The sequence below is a fragment of the Pecten maximus genome, chromosome 19 (genome assembly GCF_902652985.1).
Source record: "Pecten maximus chromosome 19, xPecMax1.1, whole genome shotgun sequence".
Classification (NCBI taxonomy): Eukaryota; Metazoa; Mollusca; class Bivalvia; order Pectinida; family Pectinidae; genus Pecten; species Pecten maximus.
This window is the reverse complement of record NC_047033.1, coordinates 8,889,139-8,913,421: the sequence shown is the minus strand read 5'-3', so window position 1 is coordinate 8,913,421 and position 24,283 is coordinate 8,889,139. Positions and strand designations below refer to the sequence as shown.

The window sequence follows — 24,283 nt, the reverse complement described above, 5'->3', positions numbered from 1 at the left end:
CTATCTGTCATATCTGTGATTCTCTTCTGTCTCAGACCTTTCGCGGACTATCTGTCATATCTGTGATTCTCTTCTGTCTCAGACCTTTCGCGGACTATCTGTCATATCTGTGATTCTCTTCTGTCTCAGACCTTTCGCGGACTATCTGTCATATCTGTGATTCTCTTCTGTCTCAGACCTTTCGCGGACTATCTGTCATATCTGTGATTCTCTTCTGTCTCAGACCTTTCGCGGACTATCTGTCATATCTGTGATTCTCTTCTGTCTCAGACCTTTCGCGGACTATCTGTCATATCTGTGATTCTCTTCTGTCTCAGACCTTTCGCGGACTATCTGTCATATCTGTGATTCTCTTCTGTCTCAGACCTTTCGCGGACTATCTGTCATATCTGTGATTCTCTTCTGTCTCAGACCTTTCGCGGACTATCTGTCATATCTGTGATTCTCTTCTGTCTCAGACCTTTCGCGGACTATCTGTCATATCTGTGATTCTCTTCTGTCTCAGACCTTTCGCGGACTATCTGTCATATCTGTGATTCTCTTCTGTCTCAGACCTTTCGCGGACTATCTGTCATATCTGTGATTCTCTTCTGTCTCAGACCTTTCGCGGACTATCTGTCATATCTGTAATTTTCGTCTGTCTCATACCGTCCGTGTGCTATCTGTCGTTGTGGACTATCTGTTGGTGTTTTGTAGATTTAATTCTTGATGTGCTGCGGGTCACATGTCAAAATAATTACATTATAAATCTTTGTTTTTAGTTATTTAAAATAATATTTATACGTGACATAAATATGATAAAATTAATAACAGCATAGGTTCAGCATTATGAGCTTAACAAGCTGTTTATTGTTTTACTACTTACACTGATATGTACTACTTTGTACAGTTTACTTATCCGAGGGAGGGATAAATCCGACAGAACAGCCTGATACTGAACTTATAGGATTTACCGAACGTGTAGAAGGACACAATGGCACGGGTAAGTACTGCGTCAGACACCCAATTAAACACTGGAAGTTTGGTATTATGTAAATGTAATGAAATATGTTTATGGTAAACTAAAGAGGTCATTTCTGATTGGAATCATTATCTAATGTCTAAATATTGAACAGTATAGAATTTGCAATTGCCCAAATAAAAAAACCTTTGTACCTCTGTTTGACATACACGGCAATTAAGGAGAGCTTTTGAAGCATGCAAAATGCAATAGTACACGTTTAAGTGGAGTGAATATCAGAAAGCGCAGGTTTTGATGAACATTAACATGGGCTGGTGTAGGAAATTTCAAGGTTATTCTAAACAGGTTACACTTATAAACCAAGTAATTCATTTTGTCTTCTGAGCGGAGCAATGAAAGGGCAGCTGGTAGATAGAAATCATCATGTCTGAAGCTGATTAGAAAATATCTACAGAAGCATGGTGATATGTAGATAAACCAATCGTATTACATTGAATCAATATAAATACCTATGATAAGACACGCCCAGTTATGGTTAGCGTGCATATCGATAACGTAAATCACGTGTGGTTAATCACGTGTCAGAACTCTGTCACGCAACACGGTTTCAAGCAACAGGGAAATTAAAAAAATAACAACAATGACTGTTATTTCTACATAATATCTTAATATCAAAAGAACAACTACACATGTATAAAGATCTATTTCGTCTAGGGAGATACAACGTTAATTACGATCATATTGACATCTATCATATCAAGTCTATATTTACTTTACTTTTTAAACTTTGTATAGACAGGTGTTTTATAAAATCTGAAAATAATCCTGATTTCATGACGGTGAATTGTACCGAATTATAATAGGTCAGTTCATTGGCAATACATAACCTCTTGTTTGGTTGTATCATAGAGACGTACAATATTTTATATGTTTAGATCATTCACACCTACCAAGCTCACCTGATATAAGCAAGTCCGGAAATACCGAAGAGGAGGGTGCAAAAACACACGTGGCTCATTCAGGCCAGGAGATGACCGTACCTTTAATTAATATTCAGGCTAGTACTCCAGGTAAGTTATATATATACCTGTAGTATAATATAGTGTATTACGTAATATAAGATATATAGGCAAATTGTAGAGTACAATTTAGTGATCAAGGTCACCAATATAAGGCAAGTCATAGAATATAATGTCCCATGACGTCATTCGGTTTCTGCTGTTTTCATTCCTTTAATCAGTTAAAGTAAACTACAAATTTAGGCAGATATGAACTAAAGCCATAACAAAATTGAAGTGATCAAGGATATAGCCTTTTATACATTTTAAATTTGCAGTATTACTTTGTATACCTGATGTGATAAAGCATATAAACATGTATAGAAATTTATACTGTCTCTAACGTGTACTATTGCTACAGGTATCTGATGTGGTGATAGGAAAACATGGATTGTTACACGTGTTTATAGCGTAGATCTGATATAATTAAGGGATATATATAATTCTGCACGTGTCCAAAAGAGATATATGATGTGATAAATAGAGGTTACACATTGAGTGGTTGTTCTATACATGTATGGCATTTATATCACTCGAGTTCCAAAGTTACAAAAAAACATGTGCTTCAGCGAAAAATAACTTATGTGAGTGAAAAAAATGTCATATACAACAAACACGAGTTTGTGTGACATGTTTCTACCACAATAGAAAAGCTGCTCTGAGAATGAATATACCCGTTTTCTTTCAACGTGTGTTCTTTCACAACATCAGTTGGGTGTAAGGATATGACCTAAAGCGAAATGCCACTAATTAATATACAAAACTGACAATTTCGGAAATTTACTCTTAATCATATCAAATTATTAGCAATATTATTATTTTTTCAAAGCTATACTTTGATGGAATCAAATAAAGCGATACTTTGATGGAATCACATATCGAAATTGTGTAAGAAAACAGATATAGGATATATTGTAACTCAATACCACTCAGCTAACCAGATAAATTGTGTATTGGATGTATTGCATGTCAATAACATTGAAATGTTGCTAAGGAGATAGCAGCGAAAGGGTAATATATATATATATATATACATATATGAAAGTAAAAATATATTGTATATAAAAGTTACCATATTTTCCCTTTCGTTGTAGACCAGTAAGGACATTTTGTCATCCTTAACAGACAAACAGTAAACTGTTACACAGATTCTGGACATTATGATGACCACTTGGATTCTACTGCCGAGAAGAAGTTACATTTTCCAACTTTCAGTATTCTTGTTTATACTGTATACGTACCTATTTTGGAGAGCTCAACGTTTAGCGCATCGCCGAATTAAAACATATTAGCTAAATGATGAGTAAGAATATTAAAAATGCTTGCCATGGTAAAAAATGAACAGGAACTATAATTTGCGCAATAATAATTCTGGAAATCTTCCAGCGCAAAGATCATTAAAATAAGATTCTGACTAAAATAGGTACATTTACAGTAGGTTTAAAATGTCGTAGACTAATTTGTTACCCAATTGATCATAAAAGAAAATGAGCATAAGGTGTTTGAAAAAAGTCCACTTTGAAGAATTATAAAGAACAAGAGTACGAATAATTGAGGAATTCAGTTCAGCTATAAGCTATATACTACTGAAATGTACAATGTCCCGAGTGATATTGTCCTGAAATATAAGCATAGATAAACATGATACATAAATAATTCAATTGAATTAATATATATGTAGGAAATGGATATGTCAAAATACATTTACCAATAGAAGTCCTGTAACCTTCTAATTTTAGAGATGGTCTTAATTTTGCACTTAAAGCACATAATTATGACTGTGTTATCTGAATATCTTAAAATGTAGTCAGTACAAATGTGTAACACGTCATACTATATGTTGCAACAGTTCCTGTTAAGAGACAATGCTTTCCAGTGCGTCGTCCGCTATGGCAGAGTCGCCATAGTTGTAAGCGGTACAGCCAACAAAAATCAACTTCAGAGAGAGCTTAAAAATTGGCCAACCAAAATACATCCGTTTACAGTAATATTTCTTTCCTGATTATTGCATTTTGGCATCATTCATTTTAGTGACAAAATAAATTTATTTGAAAATGTCTTAAAATATCTGTTGTACATTTGATGGCGGTATCTGCAGACAGGTACATGTAACTTTGGTTTATATCGATTTTAAAATGTACACCTAAATCAATTGTCAATTCCCATCTATCTAAAATCATGCCTTAAAAGCGTTTCATGTGTAAGGGATAGGCTTAGATATGCTTTAAAAACATCCTAGTACAATTCGTTCTAATCAATATCATGTAGTCGTGTATTCATTGCAAGCAAGGACTTTGGTCGTTTTGATGTCTGTTTCATTTACATTTTACATTTAGCATGTAAGGCCTCTTACGGAATTAGAATTCAAATATTAAAATTAATATACTTACTCCAAATCAAATATCCATGAATCATTATGCAACGTTTGTGCAATTCTACTTTCAAAATAAAGGTACTTAGTTTAGTTATAATCAAAGCATGTCTTCAAATATCTCTTCATTATATTGCTATTTTGAATTATATTATTTAACTGCAATAGTATTTTCAATGTGATTTTTTAACGTTTGATATTTTACATGATATATAGTGAAACAATTCATATACACGGTAGCTTGCTCAATATATCCCTTACTTTGAATTTGTAAAACTGAATCTAATGATTTTGAAAATATTCATTCCCTTATTCATGTTTATTCAAGTTTAGCTGCTTATACAATTATTCACATATTCTTTATTTGGTTTCCACGAAGTAATACTCCCTGTATCGAAATGTGACAAAGTGTATTGAAAACAAGAATAGGCTTTTATATATTTGTCACCAAACCAAAAGTTATATAATTTACGCTGTCACCACCATAAAAAAAACTTTAGCCTTAAGTAACTTTTGGTCTTCTATCTGATTAATTAAGGATGCTGTTGTCTTTTCCTTTCATTTATTGTTTCAATTTTGGCGTAATTCATAGGTGTATATTTAACCCGTGTGTGTTTGTTTTTGTTTTTGTTTTTATAATTTTGTGCATTTTCGTGACAATTGAGTAGATCTAGTTTACAAGTTTTCGGTGATGTAGCATTTTTAAACAAAACGCAACGTACCTACAGTATTGTAAGTTTGGATAATATTCCTCTGTATATACTGTATACCTTTTTATTTCACATAATCATGTTCTCAGTAAAACGGTATGGGCATTATAGATGTGTGTGAACAGTTACATGTTTTTAACTACTTATATTGCTGTCGTTTTCATTGTTGTCTAACATATCACCGCTACATGTATATTTATTTACTAACTATATATATATCACATAAAAACGTGGTCCGCCAATCCAGTCACATTCCTGTCAAGCCATTCTCTAACTAAATTTTACTATGCTTTATTATTTCAACCTTAAGAAAAAGAAATGGAATAATACCCAATTGACCTCATGATAGAGGAATTTAGAAGCTGACAAGTTTTAAAGAATGGGATAAGCGCATAGTGACTAGTACTGGGTAAGCGGAACTGCATGAGAACACGCCACCTTTTGGATAATGGATGAGCGAGTTTATGGCGGGAATATTTTAAAGGGCCTAGAGTCCGAAGGTATTGGAGACTGTTTTCCTATGCAAGGGATACTCTACCAGGTCATGCATGTATATATGCAACAACACAGATTGGTTTATTATTTTACTTTATGATAAATATCACCAAAATCAGATAGAAAAAAAGTTAATAACCACTTTCTCTGCAAAAAATATCCTAAGCTGTATATTTAGGCAGACGAAGTATTTCATGAGCTTGATTTGACACCCTTTTCTTATATATAGTTGTATTATTTTGACCTTGGTAAGAACTTTACGAGTGAAACTATTGTACTTTAAAAATAGAAATCAAATGTTTACTTTTTATATTAAATATACAATTGAAGTGACACTTTATATACTTTGATAGAATGGATCGTTTCAAAGAAGTCCATTCACGGTTTTATCAACCTAAATACTGTTATTCTCGCTTGAATATTTAAAGGTTAATGACATGATGTGTCGACCTTGTCAAAAGTTTATAACTGTATAACATTTTCTGAAGTAATGGTTAATTCTGAAAAAAACATCAACATTGAAATTTTGAAGAGTTGTTTCGATTTCTTATTAAGGTTGTACTTTTTCATTCCTTTTTAATATTTTGACATATTTCATCCACTTTGAATTCTGTAATTACTGGTAACTCTTTGAGCTGTAGTCCTTTGAATGTCACGTGTTTAAGGAATAAGTACTAATTTACAACTTGTGAATGAACTGTAAAAGTTTGTACCAGACATAAAATCTAGAGTGCTTTCAAGGATTGCTATGCGACCAAGATGGCCGACTTAGAACTGTCTTTGTTGGCGATGGACGTTTGCCACATCCGCAATATTCTCTGCTTTCTTGGGAAAAAAATACACAAAACACATTCCTAATATTATTCACTGTGTGTAGTATAATCAAAATACAATTTATAAAATATTATTCGTCTCGCTTCCCGTCCTAACCATGTGTTGGTGTGTTGTATTACGAATGTCATGTTGCTAGTATTGGTGCACTTTTACTTGTAAACTGAAATATTTAAAATGCCTTTTTAAAAACCTGTTATGTACAGTTGTGTATATCTCATGAAATGTATCTTCTCACTATATACTTAGCGGAAGGTAGACGATGTCAGTCGTTTGTTTTGTAAACGTTGTTACCTGGAAGCACTTCACAATCAAAAGAAGGTATTTAGATTCTACAATCAACTTTGATTTTTTTCACGACACAAAGACAATCCTTAGAAAGCTACATATTATTGTTTGTATCTGAATGGGGGTTGGGGTTGGTTGGTTGGTTGGTTGGTTGGGGGGGGGGGGGGGGGGGGGGGGGGGGTGGGGGGGGGGGGGGGGGGGGATTATATACCTTCCTTTGTGATTAAACCCCGACAATTAGCAATGTCGCATGTACACGATACCTTAGCAGACTTAAATGTGGTCAAATATATATTGAAACCAGTCAAACGTATGACAATAATACGGTTAGATTTAGTCAAATATGTATTAAAAGTAGGATTCTATTAAAATATTCAGCTGAAGTTATAATGTGGGGTAAGATTTATTTAATTAATTGTATTAATAGCACCGTTAGATCAAGTCAACGATAAAAAATGATGATGTTACGATTAGATTTAGTGAACGATATGATACTACTAAAGCTAGATTTATTCAAAGAAATGAAAACAGTGGAGCTAGGAATACATGCTAGCGACAATGTATGACTTTGCTACACTCTTCCACAAAATACAACGGAATGGTAACATTTGGTCACATGGCCCTTTTTATGCTTAGAAAAGCTTTATTGAATCGCAAGTGTATACAGTAATAAAGACACGATAAATCTTGATTTACTCCAACGGCAGGGTTAGATTTAGTCATATATTTGTATACAGCAAAACGAGCGTGAGTCATACATTGTACATTTGTACACACTATATATTAGGATAGGATACATTTGTACACAGGAAGATTAGATTTTATCAAACTTTGTGTACACGTAGGATTAGACTTAATAATGCTTTTGTACACAGCAGGGTTAGATTTAGTCATGATTGTGTACATGTAAGATCGGAGTAAGTCAGTCTTTTGTACACGGCAGGGTTAGATTTAGTCATTCTTTTGTACACGTACGATTATATTTAACCGCCCATTTCTACACAAATTGTACACAGAAGTGTACACGTATGATTAGAGTTAGTCATCTTTTGCACACAGCAGGGTTAGGTTTAGTCATACTTTTGTACGCAGTATGGTTAGATTTAGCCATGATTCTGTACGCAGTATGGTTAGATTTAGCCATGATTCTGTACGAAGTATGGTTAGGTTAAGTCATATTTGTACGCAGTATGGTTAGATTTAGCCATGATTCTGTGCGAAGTATGGTTATATTTGGTCATACTTTTGTACAGTAGGATTACATTTAGTCATTTTAGTACACAATAGAAAGTGTTTGTTAGCCATACAGCAGGGTTAGATTAACCATACTTTTGTACATGGAAGGATTATATTTAATGATTTCGTCTTGCATTTTACACAGTACAATTAGATTTAGTCATGTATTTGTACGCAGTAAGCTTACATTTATTCATTTACGTGGGCACACTTTGATAGAATTTAGTCATACATTCGTATGCACCAGGATTAGATTTACATGTAGTTATACTTTTGTACACACTATTAATAATGATGGTAGTAATTCAAATTTTATATACAGTACATTAAAATGAGATTCGTTCATACATTTTAAACGCAGAATACAAGCTTTATTCTATATTTCATAAAACTTCTATGTAGCAGAAATGTTGGATTTAGTCATGCTTTAGTTTAATTTAATACACAAAAGAAGGGGGAAATTAAGTCATACGTTTATTCAAAGAACAGTAGGATAAGATTCGATTAGATATTTTCCCCTTCAAAGATTTACGTATCACTATACACTAGACCTAGATTTGTTTCTTATCGATTTATCCTCGCTAGGTCTGTCTCCAGACGAGTACTACCAAAGGTAACATATATCAAAGGTGTTCCTTACAACCAATAGTGTGTGTGTCTATATGACAATGAGTTCTGTCAATATCATCTGTTTGGTGTATTCAGTAATCTCGCTCAAGCGTAAAACCATCCCGCAGGTACCAGTGGTAATGGGTTCTAGCTATTGTCTTGTACTGTGGAATAGACTGGAAATGAAGATAATGTATAATTAATGGTGTGTTTTAAACATGAGCCATTTCTGATATGATTCATCCGTTTACCGAGACAGCGCTTACGACTTCTATATTTCCTTTGAGATTAGAAACAAATATAATTGTTTTTGATAAAGTGGAACCTCTCTAAACCGAACATGCATGGGACATGGATATTTGTTCGGTTTGGAGAAGTATCACTATCATACTGTATAGGTGTTAAATTTCACGGGGCTAATATTTCGGGGATGTCCCGGTCGGACCTAGTTTGTGGGTATGCCATTTCAATCAATTGTGTGTGTTAATATTAATATTCGTTTGGTATTGAATTTAGCGATTTATTCAGTGACCGCGAATATAGCGAAATTAAATATCCCGCGAAAATTACCATCTGTACAGTATATGCGGATGTTGTTATTTTGAAAACCAAATAATATGCATCCTCAATTCATAGTCTTTATACTGTTATCTTCTCTGAAAGACGATTACAAGCGAGAAGTTTCGTGTGATCGGCTCAGCTAATCAGGTTAAGAGTTGACAATTTATAACCATATTTTATCAAAATGCATTATGTTGATAGATTTGTCTTCAGCATGTGTTGTGATACAGTGTAATTTTCCGTTTTGTATTTCACATTTATTTCTGAATTTCTATTGGCTATTCTGTCCTTCACCTACCACGTGACACTGTAGGACCGTTTTTGACGTACTTGTGGTGATTAGCCTTTAAAGCCTTGTCCGGTCTGTTTTAAAATAATTGCATTTACTAGTATACAATACGTATTGTTGTCTTCCAAAAACAAATCGATTATAAATCATGTATGTTTTTATTTAATTAGTTACACTATATAATGCTGTCGGTGGCATTCATAGGCAGTATTGAATATCGCCGGAGTTTAAAAAATAGCGAGCATCAACTTGTAATATTATAATAAAGTATACACAAGGTAAAAATGTAAGGCCAATGACAGTTTTCTAAGCCTGTTTTTTAATCGTTGCACTTCCGGTTTAATTTAATTCTTCTGTGTCATGAATGCCATATAAATTTGGTAGAACGATTTTGTGGCATTATCATGTCAATATTCGTCACATAGAATCCAAATTGCACAAAAATCTGTTTTAAATTAAACTGACGTAAATACTTATTTAGTACGTGTGTACATGTATCAAGTTCTCAACATTTTACCTGATCTCCTTTATTACATGAAAATAATACATTGATAGTTAATGTCGTACCATTTCTGATCATTGTGCTGGGTGTAGGAAAACCACAACCCTAACTGAGGCTTGTGTAAAACATGACACCAACTGTTCTATAACCTTCTAAATGCTAAATAAATTAATTCTATTCCATATATAACTTATTAAACTAAGGTCACATAATACACCTTTAAAAAAATTATAATCACATTATTGGTATTTCTTTTCATTCTTATATAGCTTATATTTCGAATATTTATTCTCTCTTCAAGGCTTACTGATATATTTATCAATTGTGTATTGATATTAATTCATGTCGAGGTGGGTAGTTTTATCAACCAAACCTATAATTATCCGAACATACTGATAACCACTTTTACTATGTGTGCCCTTAAATTATCAGTAAGAGAAATCAGATATAGGTACAATTCAAACCTCATATCTAGTCAAAATCGTCACTTTTAATTACAATTGTGTACATCAATTTCGCTGTAACACCGAACTACTGGGATTATAAAAGGAAAATACACATTTAATAATTATCCTGGCATTAACAACAAACAACACATTGTCATGGTTGTTCTTTGTGTGAATTCACATCCCTGTAGATGTATTGAGTTGGTGAAACATCACGACATGGCTTAATAAAGAAATTAGTTTATTGATAGTATTTAGTGACAAGCTTCCTTAGAATCAACTCAGGAACTGCCGACTATAGTCACAAATGATATGATCAAAAAATCATTTGCTGCGAACCCCATGCAAACAATATGAAATATCTTCGTACTGTGTAAATAATGTGGCAGTGATACTATTTACATTTACGCAATTTCTTATTACCTTACATATTGGTTATCGTCGCATTTGTTGTTTATATTATAACATTTAATGGTTTTTGATATTCGACAATAAACTTTTCTACAATCTGTACGTTTTTATTATTGTCAAACCATGATTAAGTCTTTACGGTTGATGACGCGGCCTAATGGATGAGAAATATGTTTCCTTGTGCGATGAAGGGTCTGTAATAGCTCAGTCGGTTAGAGTATGACCCACGTAACCTCAGGTGAATCCGATGTGTGTGGTTCGACACTCCGTACCCTTTCTCGGGAAGATAAAACACGGTTCGGTCCGTATTGTCGTGATCGAGTCAATGGACAAGACACTTTACCCGCATTGCTCTAGGTGGCATTCGACGGGCCTCCCTATGTTCTTCAGTGAGGACTACTACATCTACTACAAGGATACTGCGCCTCAAATTGGCACTGCTTGTTCACGAGGCAATAAACAAGGAAAACATAAATTTTCTGAAATATCTAATCAGACGTGTATATAGTCCGAGTTTACTCTGGCCCAACACCAGACATGGGGCCTGTTCGTTTATGTGGACAAACCGGTTCGTCAGTTTTTTAAATGTAATATTTCAAACATTTTTCTTGACGGACCTGCAAATGTTAATACAGGCATTGGGAAGTCTTTGTCAAGGCTCGTCTAAAAACAATATAAAATCACCAGGCCCATGTTTATTTCATAAACCAACAACACCGGCCGGTTCAAGTGGTCTAACCGTTTGGACCGCACGAAAATGGCCATTGGTGTCAGGGCCAGAGGAAACTAGGGCTAACATGTATAATACTTGTTGATATGCCTGGTGATACCTTAGTTCTCAGTTTGGGGTCGCTTACCCTTCCGGTACACCTGGTATTATCCTTGTACTTTTTTTCATTTACGCACATTTTAATTCACACTGTTAGTATTTTGTCCTCGTTTTATTGATTTTGAATTAGAATTTTAATTCTGTTAACTTTGTTAGTATTCTGTTATATATATAGTTCGCTAGCAGCCGAAAAAAAAAATGCTATACTCTTCAATAACAACAAGGCAAGCGATACAAATTTCCTCGCCGGCCAAATACATCTCCGAAATATCCTGATATAAGCCATATACAAATAGTGACCTTGTTCTTGACCTTGGCACCCTAAAATATGATCTCATTCAAGGTAATAGCCTACTTTAATATAGTATGAAATTTTGTTTGTTCAAAAGAGAAAGAAAACAAAAGTCATTGGAGTTTTGGCAAATTTTCCATTTAAATAGTACCAGTAACAAAATCCTTGACATTGGCACCCTGAAACACCTGTATACATGTTCATGGTATTACGTAGTTATTTAAGGGTTAACTGTAATATTTTTTTACGTTATTGAGCAATAACACAAAAAACTGGGGTGTACTCTGAATAAACCGCGAAGCGGTTTATGAAAAGAATACACCCCAGTTTTTTCATTTTCATTAAGTTTAACATGTTTATATTGCTCCAGATATTTAAAAACACATCGATAAATACAAAATCCCGTGAACAACGATTACTCCGCTGACGTCACAGTCAACCAATTTTTATGTTATGAGATGATAACATAATTTTTTGAGCCAATGAAAATGCATGTTACAAGCAAAATTAAATTATATAGAATTCAACAATGGAATCAGAGTTAAAAACCATTTATTGGTCCTCTTCAATTCCACATATTTTCCAAATTTTCAAATGAACAGACCTATAAATTCATCTTTACATCAAGTGTTGACAATATGGTCGTTAAAGTTTCTGTTAAATCTCTTGTTACAAAATTGACAAATCAGTAAATCGAAACTGAATCGATCAAATAATTTCACAATAATAAAGCCAATTCTGGTTGACATGAATATACAAATGTATAACTAGTTTGAGTTTGAAATACAGAAGAGTGCCTGATTTCATTGTGATATTTACATTTACCTAGGTTCAAGGGGCAATCCTTCGTTCAGATGTCAGAAACATGCACAATTTCTACTGATAAAATCTATGTCTGAACAATGATTAAATGAGTGTCTGTGCCTACTTGTAATGAAATTAACCCCAAAATGTACGAGAAAAAGGTTTATCGTATACAAATTCTGTATGTCTTTGCAGTAATTTAAAACTAGAAGAACTTTGGTTTATCTTGAGAGTAAAACTGCCTTATTAATGTAAAGATTATAACTTTTACTACTTGGAAAAAATATGTATTTTCCAGTAAGTTTAATTTTGATGACCTAAACTTTAATCAAATGAAGGAATGTCCCTTTAACCTCAGTGTTTCTTTAATAAGTATGTGCTTTATTTCTACCCAATGCCCTATATGTTCTTTTGAAAGAATAGCATTTTTAAATCAAATTCATTACAAATTGGAAGCCTTGTGATGAAGATCAATATGGCGACAAAATGGCATGAAAATTGGGAGACTTTCTTTACATTTATACTTAAGTCTCCATTTCAAGAGGGTGAAAATAACAACAGGTCTAAAGTTTGTTATGAAAGATGAAATATATTATCACAGATAGCAAAATAACACAAAAAATGTTTTAGGACATGAAAACTCTTGGTGACAGTTTTTTCACATACTCAAGATTTTAACCTGACTTATATACTGTATCTTTAATTCACTGATCCTAGGTGATATTTTCTTAAAATAGATTCTATAGGTAAGTTGGATTGTTAATCCATCCATCTAGTAATAATGTTGTAGAAATTAAGCAAAATCTTAAAGATGTAGAATTGATCATTTTTATATCAAATATATCAAATCTAATAAAGATTATGTTAGATCAGGGCCCAGTTTTCAAAAGATTATTAGGCAAATCACAGTTTGACAACAATTTTAAATCCTGAAAAAACATATCATTTTTGGTAAACTAACCCGACAAAATTTTCTGAAAATATGACACTCTTTAGTGTCCTCCTACTATTTCAAAGAATACATAAAAGGAGAAATGAGATTTTCATTAAGAGATTAAGCTAATCACCTTTTGAACAACTGTAGATGAACCTGGTGTGTAAAATTTTAATCTACCTGATAATAATATAAAAACATTTTTTTTTTAAATTCCCTTTGAAACCAAACACTGAAAAATAGTTTTCTACCAAATGACTCATAAAAATGGTCAAATTTAATGTTGAAATTGGTGGAAGATTGTTTTTTGCAAACTACAATGAAGAGTGACCTTGGTCATTTTCTCCACATCAGATTCTATGGTGATTCAATCAACTTTCATGGCCTGGTCAGTTTGAATCCATTTAATATCACAAATTTGAGCTATATGGTCCGACGGAAATACAACACTAGGCAAGGCGGTGTGTAACACAACCTCCTCATGCTCGGGAGGGGGGACAACTCTTTCAACACTAAACTTTTTGCTGTCTATGAAAATGTAATCCAACATTTCATTGAAGTTGCCAACATAGTTTGTGTATTTCGGATATCCACAAGCACTGATCAGCGACTGACTGTGAGAAAACGCCATATTGGTAAGGTGAGCGTCTTCTGCTTTATCTGTGAAAATGGAAAAAAAAAACTCTATTATTTTGAAGACATGTTCCAATAGCTTACAGCCTATGGACACCAATAAATGTGACTATAAATTCAGCATAAATGAAACCATTCATATCGAGTTACCCTGACATAATAACATTGCTTGAAACTTATTATTAAATACAGGGAAAAGATTCTTCTTCAACCATTTACTTAAAGCCTTTCTTTGTTTTTGCACATGTACAGGCGTCTGCTTCTGGTTAGTATTTATAGGGGAATATATTAGTCTCTACTACTACATAATTATATTCTTTAAATACTAACAAGAAACAGCGTCCGTGGTTGTAAAATATAGATTATGACAAGATTACAAAAATATGATGAATGTAGAAAATATACCCTAATGATGATGTAATGAGAGGATCAATACCGTAGTTCTTCATAATTGTAATTAAAATCGGGTTATTACCCACTAATTACGGGGAATCTTTAATGTGGTGCTGCGTTGTCTATATGAACCAACAAAAAAAAACACTCTTGCACGCATGAGCAAACTGGTTTGTTTTGAAGAATGACTGACTAAAGATTAAAGCCACACATACAGAAGCCCAAAGTCGATCAGACATACTGGTTGTTGCCATAAAGGCATTCTTTTTCTGGGCATTTATCACATACTTTTCTATTAAATGACCTTAGTTGTTGGTAGGATGTTAAACAATAAATGGAGGCCCAGAGAGCCAGCATCCCTCATCGAGAGATTTCAGTAATTATGGCAAAATACTCTAATTTAAGCTGAAATATTTCAAATATTTTCCTACTTTTGAACTTCCATTTCCAAGGCATCAAAGTTTTTTTTTTTGACTTTTCATTTGGTAAATTTCTCCTAAGGGGTCCCTTTTCTCCCGCCCCAAGGGGGGTGACATCCTTCATTTATACAACATACAACACTGCCAACAGATCCTCCAGACCAATCAAAATTGATTAAGTTTTTCAGGACTGGTAGCGTTTTGAAAATATTTATCTTTTGGCCAAGGTTAACCAAAAGAATTGTTAATAATATTATTATTACAAATGGCAATCACTCTGTCAGTTACAGAACTGTCAAATATTTTCCATTTTCCAACTCGTCCGAGATCTTGACGACATCTGACTGTATACAAAGTTTCATCAAACTTTGATGATATTTACACAAGTTATCTTGTTCAAAAGGTAATTGTTGACGGATGGACAGAGGGACAGACAAACGCCAGACGCCACAGTATGGCATAAGCTCCCCTTGGTCCTTTGGACCAGGTGATCTAATAAACTACCCCGGTAAACACATACATTACTATGAGCTGATGATATAACTGAGCAGATTTTATGGAAGTTAAACGAAGATAAATCTATTGAACACTCTGGTAGTTTACAAAAAGAAGTTTTCGTTTTCTATTATTAGTTTTTTTTCTTTAAAAGTTCAAATTTTATCTTTCTGCCTGGTCACATACTGATAGACAGAGTGACCACACTAATGGAAGAAAGAATGAAAGTACAGAGTAATTTCCCTTTACCTGGAGCGTTCCAGTCCGAGAGATCGCTGGGTACAAAACCTTGGGTAATAAACTGATGAACTCCACGTGCAGGTCTGCTGTTGAAGTCTCCACAGAAAATAATCGCCAAATCCATTCCCTACAATAAACACACACTGGATGTTTTTGACAGGTATACATGAGAAAGTACTAAATATCTATCAGTCAATCTTTATATTTGATACATTGATCTCTAAAGAGACAAACCTTTAACTACATATTACTGCTATACACTGCATTATAGATTGGTCTAACTAGATATTTGACCTAGCACTGAGAAAATGTAATCAAAGTGTCGAGGCCACTCAGGTGATGTGCATGAGGGATCGAAATACAGGAGAAAAGTATAAATATTATGAAAAATATAAAATGGCTTGTAATGATAAGAAGACATTTTTATGGTTTTTAAGTGCATTCCTGAATGTTTTACTGATGATTATCCTATGTCGTTTTAAGGAATTTTATTCACTTTTAAAAGGCTCTGGTTGTGTTAAAGTTGTGGTGAACAGTGAAGAATTCCGTTTAAAACTTCACTTGAATTGGCATACTATGATTAATTTTAATTCTTAGTTCGATTAATCCTTGATGTCCATCATGTTTCTTGATAAACCACATCGCGATTCCCTATAGGATTCCTGTGAGATACTCTCCCAGTTTATTTTGGTACCTCAGTTTTTAAATTGTACTCAATATACTGCTTTTTTTTCTCCCTGTGTATCCTAATTAAAGATCTGACAATTTTCGTTAGAAGAAACTCGTCTCGGGAATTTAATTTGTTCCCGATGAATAGGTCCACCTTATCTGTTGAATTGTATATATTTTGTGCAAGCAATTAGGCATTTCACTATTGTCTAATTTATTGCAATCTCTGTTGCGGAAACAAGCTAACTTTAGGTTTCGCCTAATAATCACTCAAACCAACTCAACCAGCACAGCATTTTCTGTGTGGCCTATTTCTCGGAAATGACAAACTAATAGGAAGTATTCTTCTTTCATTTTAAGTATCGAATGTAAAAACAATTGGAGATTTAACTTATTGATTTCCATTTGACAAATCTGAAACTAAAAACAGTATTCGAAGGTAGAGGGCCATTTTTATCAACCCAAGAGCCTGAGGTAACTTTCCAATGTCGCATCAACAAGAGTGTATACAAGTTACCTCCCCTTGCACAAACCAGGAAGCAAAGGTAATGACTCAGGGATAAAACAGGTAATTGGGTAAGATTTCAGCTGTTTTTTCTATAACTTATTTAAATTCAACAAATGTATTCAAACATATAAAAGCTTAAATCATGGATTCCCCAGAGAGTTCCAAATGAATTAAGTGTAGCGAAATTTGCAGATGACCGCTTAAAGGTTGCTGTTTTGTACAGCACCTAAAAATCTGAACAGCCACATCAAGTCAAACTAAGTTTTGGGAATCACTTGAAAATTCATGATCATGCATACTCACAAGGGTCAAAGTCTTGAATTATGGATTAAGGCAACAATACATTTAATGATGAACTCAATGATGAACTCAATGATGAACTCTGACTCCCTGTCTCATCCTCACTATCGTATTTATCCACCAATGAATCCATTACCAAGACCTCTACTTCATTTTTTCAGATTCATTGATTTTAATATTATAATAATAAACTTAAGGTGGTTCACAAATCAACTTTCACCAATTTTTTATATTTAAGTTTTACACTAGGGAAGGGTTCTTATTTGATAATAAATATACGGCATTATCATGGATTTTTCAAGACGCCATATGTTATTTACAATGTAATATAAAAGTAGTTTTTTTACACAGGTTTCCCAAGACTATTACCACTGGTTGATAAGGAAATATTTGTTGCTATATATTTGACCTTTTACATCATGTGCTATAAAATAAAACAATTATTGACCGCCTTTGAGGTCAATAAAATAACCTTTGAAAAGTTAATCTCACTACATTTTTATCATCTTTCTCAAGGTTATTAATGAGACTCCTGATTCAAGCTCACCTGATCTTTGTATGCTATAAAACAATATCAACCTCCTTCGAGGTTAATACAATAATTTATCAACCTTTGAAAAATTAGTTCCTGAGGTTAATTATGATGACCTCAGAACATATAGTCTCTTCACTGTAATCACATTTCTCAAGGTTATTAATGCTACTTTACTGGCTCACCTGATCTTTGTATGTTGCTTTAAGTTGCTCCAGATGTTTGACACAAAGAACACACTGCAGTAGTCTTACTCTATCAGCATCAGCACGGAAGTACAGGTGAGTGTTGGCCACACATATAACCTGATTTGGGTCGTCAATGCTCCTCACCACTAACACCTAGCACGAAGGAATTAAAATTTAAACGCATGTAGTTTTGATGCATTTAGTTATACAATTACTCACCAATACACTGTCACTCCATGAAAAAAATAATTCATATATCTACAAGGATCATTTCTTTCAATATATTCAACTGAATTGTTTTAGAATCGTTTATAATCAAGCTACAAGCAAACTTTTCTTATTTCAGAGTGAAATCCCTTAAAGCCATCACCAATCTCCCATACTGGTCTCCACAATGTATGGCACCAATGTTTAGAAAACTGCTGTAGAAACAGAAGCTGATCGATTTACACACCTGCAGTACAGCTCCATGACCCTCCATCAAAGTTGTAAACTCTCTGTCTACACTGATTTTTTCTGCCATATCAGCATACACAGGGTTGTTCTTCAGCTGTTCTGACAAGAGAATGTTGTGTTCTGCTACGAAGCTGCAAAAATTAAATACGGGAAATACAATGTAGCAACATATTAAATAAAATTAATTCTACTTAGGACCAAGGTCAAGTAGATAATCTGATGGACTACCAGCAAAAATTATATTTCCTTGATTAGAGGTAAATAGTAGGATCACCTGTTGATATGAGTTTTTGCGGTTTACCGACTTTACCCCTTCATTATGTTATACGTAAGGTCTCTTTCCATCTAGGCACACATACATTATATTAGTGGTTAATTTAGTAGCTTTGTTGATACGTAAATATAGTGTCCATACTTCTCTCATACTAATCAGTTGATCAAACAATTTAAGTTTAGAATAATGGAAAAGATAATTTGAATACAGTTTATCTTATTCTTATGTAAAATTCTACCTATAGTTGAAGATACTGATATGGTAAATTGTGGTCCATTGATTCTTGAAGTCGTTTTAATTAATAGTAGCATTATTATAAAATTAGGTTGAGCAAGTAAATCTTTAACAGGTAATGTTTTTGTTTTTAACCCCAACATTTGATTGCTTTATCTTTGTAAATGAAGAATAAGTAAATTTGATAATCAATTTTTTCATTCATCTTTTGTATGAACTCCTCAGTATAATAAAATAACAAGGCATCGCAAACGATACAAATGAACTCTGACGCAAAATGGGGGGTGGGGTTATTGCAGGACATTAAAATAACATCAGTTGTCATTTGCCCTGAACTGAACTCGTTCGAGGTATTCCAATGCTGGACCCATATATGAAGTTTAGTCAGAATCCGTTCAAAAATGAAGTCGTAAGAGTGCTGACAAAGATTTTCTATAAATAGTAACGCTGACCTTGACTTTGACCTTGGCACCCTGAAACACGAACTTGTTCGAGGTATTCCCATGCTGGACCCATATATGAAGTTTGGTCAGGATTCGTTCAGAAATGAAGTCGCAAGAGTGCTGACAAAGATTTTCTATAAATAGTAACGCTGACCTTGACTTTGACCTTGGCACCCTGAAACACAAACTCGTTCAAGGTATTCCCATGCTGGACCCATATATGAAGTTTGGTCAGGATTCGTTCAGAAATGAGGTTGCTAGAGTGCTGACAAAGATTTTCTATAAATAGTAACAGTGACCTTGACCTTGAACTTGGCACCCTGAAACACGAACTCGTTCGAGGTATTCCCATGCTGGACCCATGTATGAAGTTTGGTCAGAATCCGTTCAAAAATGAAGTCGCAAGAGTGCTGACAAAAAGTGAACATACGTACGTACGAACGGAACGCTAAATCCCCTCCCCGACTTTCGTAAATATTGTTGATCTAGGATAACACAGTGTATTTTTTGTATGTATTTTTTTTGTATTGTTTTTCGTGTAAGTGCATTTTATGTCTGTGCTTTCTTTTGATGGTTTTTCTGTGCATAAATGTAAAACTTTTCTCTTTTGTAAGTGTTATTTCTGTTTTTTTATTTATTTTTATTCTTTTTATTTATTTATTTTGATTTATTTATTTTTTTTGTTCTGTGTGAGATTTTCTGTTTTTGGTCCATAATTATGTCTTAATTTAATTTTCAATGTGTATTGCATTTCTGAATATCAATGATGAACTATTGCTTGTCTTTAGTGTTTATTTTATGTATTGTATGTCTTGTGTAAAAAAATTGAAAATGAATAAAAAATAAATTACAAAAAAAAGAAGATAAATCAAATATAAAGACTGTAAACAATTCCCTTGAATTATCTGGTCTTAAATATTTTTACCCACTTTAAAAATATTAATTACTTACCTCTGTAGATATCTAGTATTATCCTGTGTATCAATTATTAACACTGTCTGGATATATGCTTACATTGTCTTTTGTAATATATGATGATCAATTGTACAATTAACATGTAAACATATAAACTTTATTTTAATATACTAACTATCATAAAGCTACCTGGTAATACAAATCTGTCAATAAATTAAATGATGTTAACGGGAGGTAGAGTCAATACTGGTAAGGTTATGTGTTGGTGGGTTGTGGGATCCTGGGTCCCTAGACATGATAATGATACCTGAAGTATGCAGAGTGATTGAAGTAAGGAAACTATGCAGAAGAGAAGGGGCTAATCACAATAGGTAAAGAAAACCTCGCGATGGTTCATCTTTTTATTCATCGACCAGTTGAGCGAAACTGGTCGACAAATAAATAGATGAACCATCGAGGTCTTCTTGGCTTGTTATGATTGACCCATACAATGTGTTATTGAAATGATTTAATACATACCTGAATTTAGATCTCCTGAAGAAGATTGCCTCCCCTTCTGGAGCATTAGCACCTTTCCACTGTGAAACCCCTGTAAATCCTATAGAATCTAGTGCTGATGTCAGATAGGAATTAAACCCTTTCCTGTCCACTTCTTGTAAACACATTATATCACAGTTATAGCCTGTATAAACAAACAGATCACACAAATTAACAAACAAATCATACATTTAACAAACAAATCATACAAATTATCAAACAAATCATACAAATTATCAAACAAATTATACAAATCATCAAAAAATCATGCAAATTATCAAACAAATTATACAAATCATCAAAAAAATCATACAAATTATCAAACAAATTATACATTTAACAAACAAATCAGACATTTATCAAACAAATCATCAAACAAATCACACATATTTTTAAACAAATCATCAAATCATCAAATGAATCATACAATTATTGAAGGAGTCATACAATCAAAAAATAAATAATACAATCGTCAGATCAAACAAATCATACAATTATCATGCAAACAGTACAATTTTGAAACATTTAAAATTTTCAAACAAATGATAATTTCACAAATTATCAATCTTACATTTTCAATCATTGCAGTTGTCATTAGATTCGTTGCTATCAATGTTGAATTAAAATTTGAATACATTTGTACATGACTTTGTATACACACTTTTCCTACTAGATAAGTGAACATTTTAAATGGCTGTACAAATCAGACTTTTCAGCGAGAATTTATATCAAATCACTGTTTCTGAGAAATCTGAAGGGTCAAAGCATATGTCAAATAGGCATGTCCCTTCAAACCCAAGAGTCAGATCTCAATTTGGAGAGTCAAAAACATACTCTCAAGGGTCTACTGGATGCCCTGATATCATTAATAAATCTGATACATAAATAAACTTTTTTTTTATCATAAGCTGCAGCATCATCCATACAATTAGAAAGGCTACATTTACAAATGGATATTGATATCATGTACTCTTAAAATACGATGTGACATACCATAAATCTCCTTCATGATAAGAGGTCGGCGGTAGTCACCCTTTAGGGCATAGGGTGCACAGTAATTGTACAGGATGTCTCTGGTGTAGTCAGTATCAGCATAGAAGTCAGCCAGAATGTTATAACTCATCACCCGGATACTGTCAACACAACAGTCAAAAAGTTAAAGGTAAGGACAAAAATATCTATCTACTTCAAAATGTACAGTTTTAAGTTAAATCTTACAGTTTTGAAACAGAACATGTTTTTGAGTGCCTATGTATTCAGTAGCCAAGGCCATGTAAAAAGTAAACTTTAGTTATTTTACAACTGTGAAACAAGTTATACCAACTAATATAAATCACACTTAGATGTTAGTCTGGATGGCAGCTGACAAGGATTACCTGAAGAAATCTCATATCGTCAGACAGGTGACCCCATACCTTTTCAAGGCCAATCAGCGCAGGAATCAAATCAAAACCTCACCATCTACATTGTAGCTATTAAAACGGATGAAAGGCGAGAATGTTACCACTATGCTGCTAGACCCCCATAAAGGTATTTAAGTTAATACAAAGTACAGTCCCCGAGTTCCATTTTAGAACAAAGTTCTGAGTTCTGGTATTATCAGTCAAACCAAAGCAGGTGTAATTACTGAGCATAAATTTCCGGTATTTTTTATCAAAATTTCATCCTCAAATTTCTCAGGAGGAATATTGATTGGTGTCCTTGTAAGGTGCCAATGTACCAAAAGTTTTTTTTTAATGATCAGGACGAAGGCCTACATGGCAAAAGGGTGATTAGTTTGAGTCATGGCACAGACAGTGTTGCATTCTTGAAATTTAACTACTGTTGATTCTGCTGTTATTGAATATATTTGCTAGGGCGCCCCGCTGTGCAAGAAACGATCTGTGTAATTTGTTATCCCCGAAATGGCAGCTTCAGATGCATGCTCATCAGGGAGTTCAGTTGAGAAAGACACTGGTTGATCGCTATAAAGACCCACTAACTATATGCATATACAGTGTTATAATTTGTGAACTGTTTTCGACGTGACTTACTAGATAATGATGTGCTGAATGAGGCAGAGCTACAGAGAAGTTATCAGCTAGCTATCATTTAACATGTTAATGTAGCCCTGGGAAATACTACATGTAGCTGCAATATACTGCTTGTCTACAGAGATCTTCTCTTTAGCTTGATCAGTTGAGCATAAGACTAGTAAGCCAGAGGTCCTGGGTTTGATCCCTAGCGGAGGCAGTGATTTAAATTAAATTAATCATGCGCCGTATTACATTATGATTAACAAGCATTTCTTTAATAATTACCAATGTGGTTCTGTAACAGATTCTGTAAATAAATGTCTGGCTTGGAATGGACAAATTCCTGGTCCTGGGGTTATTGGACTCTTCATTATCGCAGACTCTTCTATCCCTGATACTGATCCTCTTTTAGGAACACACTTCAACATGAGTGTCCAGCCGATATCGTCAACAGATGTGTTATAAACACACGAACGACTAACCTCTTCACATTCACTGAAATTTGGTATATTCGAGTTCGTATCATTTCCTTTGAACCTACTCCATATAAATTCTGAGTCATTTAAATCAAGAAATTCTGCATCAATCAATGGAATTACAGGAAAGTCAGCCATAGTTGAGTCAGGAAGAGATATTTTCGTAATTGTCGGTGCGTTTACAATAACAGAAAATTTGCAATCGGCAATTTTCAGTACGCTTCCATTTACCATAGAATCTCTGATGATCGCTTCCTTATTGAAGTCGATTCCGTCTAAAGAAATAGATATAGGTGGGAGAAGTGGTTCCTCATTCGCTCCACTAGCTGATTTCTTCTTTTTCTTAAGGCATTTCTTTTCGATACCTGCCTGAAGGCGATTAATGAGATCGCCAACAGTTTCGTCAAATCGACGCTCGAAATTGAACATCCTCTGAGGTTTAGACTCAATTCCATATTGAAATGAAATTTTTAATCGTTCTTCCTCGGGAATAGATCGGACATAACAGTGTGCCATTCTTTTCCAGTAGTTGCCTGCTAATGTTGTGTGAAAGTATCTTGAAATCCTTTTAGCCGCATGACAAGTGGATTGCATGATAGGGAGCAACCATTACCGGAAGTACTAATACCGGAAGTACATATATTGAAAATGGGGCAAGCTAATGTGAAGATAACAAAACCATGATCAAAGGCCGGCTCATTTCCATGTAGCCAACGCTTTCAAGATAAGTTTTAAAACTTTTATTTATAGTATGCCTTATCTTCATGTACCTTATCGAACTTTGAAGCTTACTTATACACAATATGACACACACTTACAATCGGCGGTGTTTCAAACTTTATAAAACCATAAAATATAATTTTAACTCTGACGTCAATTACCAGATACTGTACAAGTGCCTATGATGAAACATTTTGTAGCAAAGACGA

At 33.8% G+C, this 24,283-nt stretch overlaps 2 protein-coding genes across 2 annotated transcripts in view; one reads left to right on the top strand and one right to left on the bottom strand.

Annotated features, from left to right (window-relative positions):
• LOC117317998 overlaps positions 1-6,855 on the top strand; it is a 37,373-nt gene extending 30,518 nt beyond the window's left edge. Inside the window, exons 5-7 of the mRNA XM_033872967.1 lie at positions 890-982; positions 1,897-2,031; positions 3,114-6,855. Of these exons, the coding sequence (XP_033728858.1) occupies positions 890-982; positions 1,897-2,031; positions 3,114-3,121 (236 nt within the window). The 3' untranslated portion in view covers positions 3,122-6,855. The remainder of the gene's footprint in view (positions 1-889; positions 983-1,896; positions 2,032-3,113) is intronic.
• Positions 6,856-12,424: 5,569 nt separating this feature from the next.
• LOC117317567 (2',5'-phosphodiesterase 12-like) lies at positions 12,425-23,967 on the bottom strand. The gene is made up of 7 exons (XM_033872401.1): positions 23,164-23,967; positions 21,857-21,996; positions 20,846-21,008; positions 18,459-18,591; positions 18,002-18,157; positions 15,817-15,934; positions 12,425-14,287 (listed from the first exon to the last, which is right to left on the bottom strand). The coding sequence occupies exons 1-7, from the start codon at positions 23,946-23,948 to the stop codon at positions 13,995-13,997; spliced, it is 1,788 nt and encodes a 595-aa protein (XP_033728292.1). The 5' UTR covers positions 23,949-23,967; the 3' UTR covers positions 12,425-13,994.
• Positions 23,968-24,283: the final 316 nt, after the last annotated feature.

Bases quoted from the DNA above. Each gene is read 5' to 3' on its own strand.
- LOC117317567 (XM_033872401.1), bottom strand. From the start codon at position 23,948: ATGCAATCCACTTGTCATGCGGCTAAAAGGATTTCAAGATACTTTCAC. The intron at 15,935-18,001 runs GTGAGCCAGTAA...TGTTTATTGTAG, and splicing joins AAGCAACATACAAAGATCAG to GGAATGGATTTGGCGATTAT. The intron at 14,288-15,816 runs GTAAAGGGAAAT...CCATTTTCACAG, and splicing joins CTCGGACTGGAACGCTCCAG to ATAAAGCAGAAGACGCTCAC.